Raw genomic sequence first — 1,553 nt, forward strand, 5'->3', positions numbered from 1 at the left:
ATGTATGTACGTATGCATGTTCGTATTTTTGATACAAAGTTTGTGAATGTATGACACTTAATTTTTATACATTTAATTTCCGTACGTATTTTATCACATTGTTTATTTGGTTGAATTATATCATAAATAATTAGTTTTAAAAATATATCTTATTTTTTTGTAAAAATAGGAATTTCCTACTGACTATGTTATGCATTTAAACATTAAGGATTATGAAGCGTGATGACTTATGTACATACTTACATACATCAATACAAATGTATGTACATACATACCGCTACAAATATATTGCCTACTTTCTTCAAAAGTTTATTAAATCAAAATTCTCTTTTGTGAGAAAACGTAAAAACTATCAGAACTCTCATGCTAAACATATGGGAAAGGGGGGCTTTGCTGCGGTTTGTGCTTCACAGTTTTTGCTTTACGCGAAGATATAATCGGCGAAGACTTTTTAAAGCATACTATCAAAAATTATATGTATATACATAGATACAATATATCGACTTCAAATACATACACATGCGATATGCATGCACATACATGTGTCAGCATGTTTCGACAAGTGATTTTTTGGTTGCCATTCTACTTATTTTAAATAAAGATTCGTAAAACTTGCTTAATTAACTAGCCGTTCATTTTCTCTAAATATGTATTCGTAATTTTCAATTAACAGTTTAGTTAATGTATTCATTCGACCAATGTCAACAAATATCATTTGGTTAGATGAAAATATGCACGGGCCCCAAACAATCGCCAAATTCGACGCAGGCATTCGATTTTCCACACTAAAAGCAGCGACACTGATTTCAAGAAGAATTTGTTGTTATTTTTTTTTTTTTTTGAGTGAGACAATAATTTGGTTCAACTTACTTTTTCAAGTGTCGTATAAGAAACTTCAATGTTGCACGATTGGGGTCGGGAATCTTTTCAAGAATATCTCGTATTATCTCAATACCAACAACATCAGATACATTGCGTCCAATTTGGTCATATATATGCTGAGGAATCAGAGGTTTGCTCAGTTCACGGAAAAATTGCTTTAATAAACTGGTGATAGTATGTATGTCATCAGCGACTAAAAGTTTTGAGTCATAAATATAGCTTTCGGAAAGTTTTTTCTTTAGGTCATCTATAGCCAATTTGTTGCCGGATGCTCGGTATAATCCATCTTGTAATATACAGTCTTTCCGTTCGATGTAAGACACACAGTCCACAACAAAACGCGGCACATTTGGGTGTATTGATTCATTCATCTCTAATTCCTCAAGTGAAGCACCGAATATTGGAAACACCGGCGGAATTCCTCCTTCCAAGTACAAACTTTCCGTTTTTACTGGACGAAAGATGCCATTTTGTTTTTTTTCGCCCTTTGGCGAACGCATATTCCTGGAGCGAAATGAATAATATAAAAAATAATTAAAATGATTAACTGTACAAATATGTTTGTATATATAGTATATGTAAACACAAAATAATCAATTTAAAAGTCGAGGTTTGGCGGAAACCGAACTTTGTATTTTAACATAAGTGAGACCGGCCGAGATTACTTGCTA

The 1,553-nt window shown here is 32.5% G+C and overlaps 1 protein-coding gene across 1 annotated transcript in view; it reads right to left on the reverse strand.

The window, feature by feature from the left end:
* Window positions 1-512: 512 nt before the first annotated feature.
* The window catches only part of LOC118757402, a 53,394-nt gene continuing 52,353 nt past the window's right edge, over window positions 513-1,553 (reverse strand). Inside the window, exons 4-5 of the mRNA XM_036492118.1 lie at window positions 871-1,386; window positions 513-800 (exon numbers count right to left, since the gene is read on the reverse strand). Coding sequence (XP_036348011.1) covers window positions 617-800; window positions 871-1,386 — 700 coding nt within the window. The 3' untranslated portion in view covers window positions 513-616. The remainder of the gene's footprint in view (window positions 801-870; window positions 1,387-1,553) is intronic.

The sequence above is a fragment of the Rhagoletis pomonella genome, unplaced genomic scaffold (assembly GCF_013731165.1).
Source record: "Rhagoletis pomonella isolate Grant_MI unplaced genomic scaffold, Rhpom_1.0 Rhpom_scaffold_00002, whole genome shotgun sequence".
In the NCBI taxonomy this organism is placed as follows: domain Eukaryota; kingdom Metazoa; phylum Arthropoda; class Insecta; order Diptera; family Tephritidae; genus Rhagoletis; species Rhagoletis pomonella.